Here is a 1,264-nt window from a genome sequence, read left to right on the forward strand (position 1 = left end):
CGGACCTCAGGCCCGCCCAGGCTGGGTCTGCAGGCGGGGAGCCGGGAGCCCAGGGTCAGGCCTTTAGTCACTCAGCGTTTTACTGGGGCTGCAGGCTGGAGGCAGAGGTGGATTCCTGCAGGGTCGCTGCCTTCCACCACGTTCTGAGCCAGTCAGGTCAGCGTGGGGGGCAACGGGGTGGGCTGACAGGCAGTGCCCCCTCTTCCCACAGGGTGCTCCCTAAAGGTTCTGGCTGACAGCGAGCGATACACCTGGATCGTGCTGTAGGGCCCGGCTGCCCGGACACTGTCTCCAACTACCTCCGCGGCCTGGGAGCCTGCCGCCTGCCCGGGCTGGCCTCTTCCCAGCCGGCCGCCCACCGACCGACCACACGACCACGAGACCACACGACCACGACCGACCGGCACTATGTCAGTGTCAGGCTGCGGGAAGGGGGCTGGGCGGGGCAGCCCCAGGTGGCCTGAGAGTCTAGACGCTTTTTATTTAATGCCTATTTAAGTTGGGAAAGGCCGAGGGAGGGAGGGAGCCCCCTGCCCCTCCAGCCTCAAGCACCCTGGCCCACTGGGCGCTGTGCTGCTGGGCCCGGGCCCTGGCTCGTGGGTGGGACATTGCCCTTGGGGGGCCGAACGGACCCTGATCCTGTCTGCTCCCCAGCCTCCCTCACCTGAGCTGGGAAACCTCAAGGCCACCGTGTTCCTCTTCATGTAATAAATGTTTTATTTCTGAACCTCGCTGGGGTCCCCTTACTGAGGCGGGGAGGCCCCCACCAGGGCCGGAAGGTCAGCAGTCCAGAGTTATCACAGCGGAATTTATTGTTTTAAGAAAGACTACAAAAAGGTAGAAAACAGCTCAGCACACTAAAACTACCACACGCGTGGACACTCACCGCCACACGGGGAGGCCCCGGGGACTTCGGGGAGTGGGCAGGGCCGCCCCAAAAGCTGTAGCACGCGGAGCACACAAAATAGTGATTTTTATACAATAGGTCATTTTTTTTTTCTTTTTTTTTTTCTTTTTGCCATAAACATCTATCTCACGGGTTGGGAACACTGAGAAAACGGGAACAGATAAGGCCATGATGGTTGGAGAAAAACCAACGAGTTACCAACTCCGCTCAGGCGGCTCACAAAATCGCACGATAGTCAAGGGGGGACGGCGGGGGCAGCAGCGCAGTCTCCGGAGAGCAGGCGCGGGGACGGGGCGCGGGTGCGGATCTCGGGGCTGCGGAGCTGCAGAGCGCCCGGCCCGGCACGGTGGGCGCGGG

General features: G+C 61.7%; 1 protein-coding gene across 1 annotated transcript in view; it reads right to left on the reverse strand.

The window, feature by feature from the left end:
* Window positions 1–1,142: 1,142 nt before the first annotated feature.
* Window positions 1,143–1,264, reverse strand: part of RFX1 (regulatory factor X1) — a gene marked incomplete in the record, with an annotated part of 48,718 nt that continues 48,596 nt past the window's right edge. Inside the window, 1 exon segment of the mRNA XM_027776778.1 lies at window positions 1,143–1,229. Coding sequence (XP_027632579.1) covers window positions 1,143–1,229 — 87 coding nt within the window.

The sequence above is a fragment of the Tupaia chinensis genome, unplaced genomic scaffold, assembly GCF_000334495.1.
Source record: "Tupaia chinensis unplaced genomic scaffold, TupChi_1.0 Scaffold138060_1, whole genome shotgun sequence".
In the NCBI taxonomy this organism is placed as follows: Eukaryota; Metazoa; Chordata; class Mammalia; order Scandentia; family Tupaiidae; genus Tupaia; species Tupaia belangeri.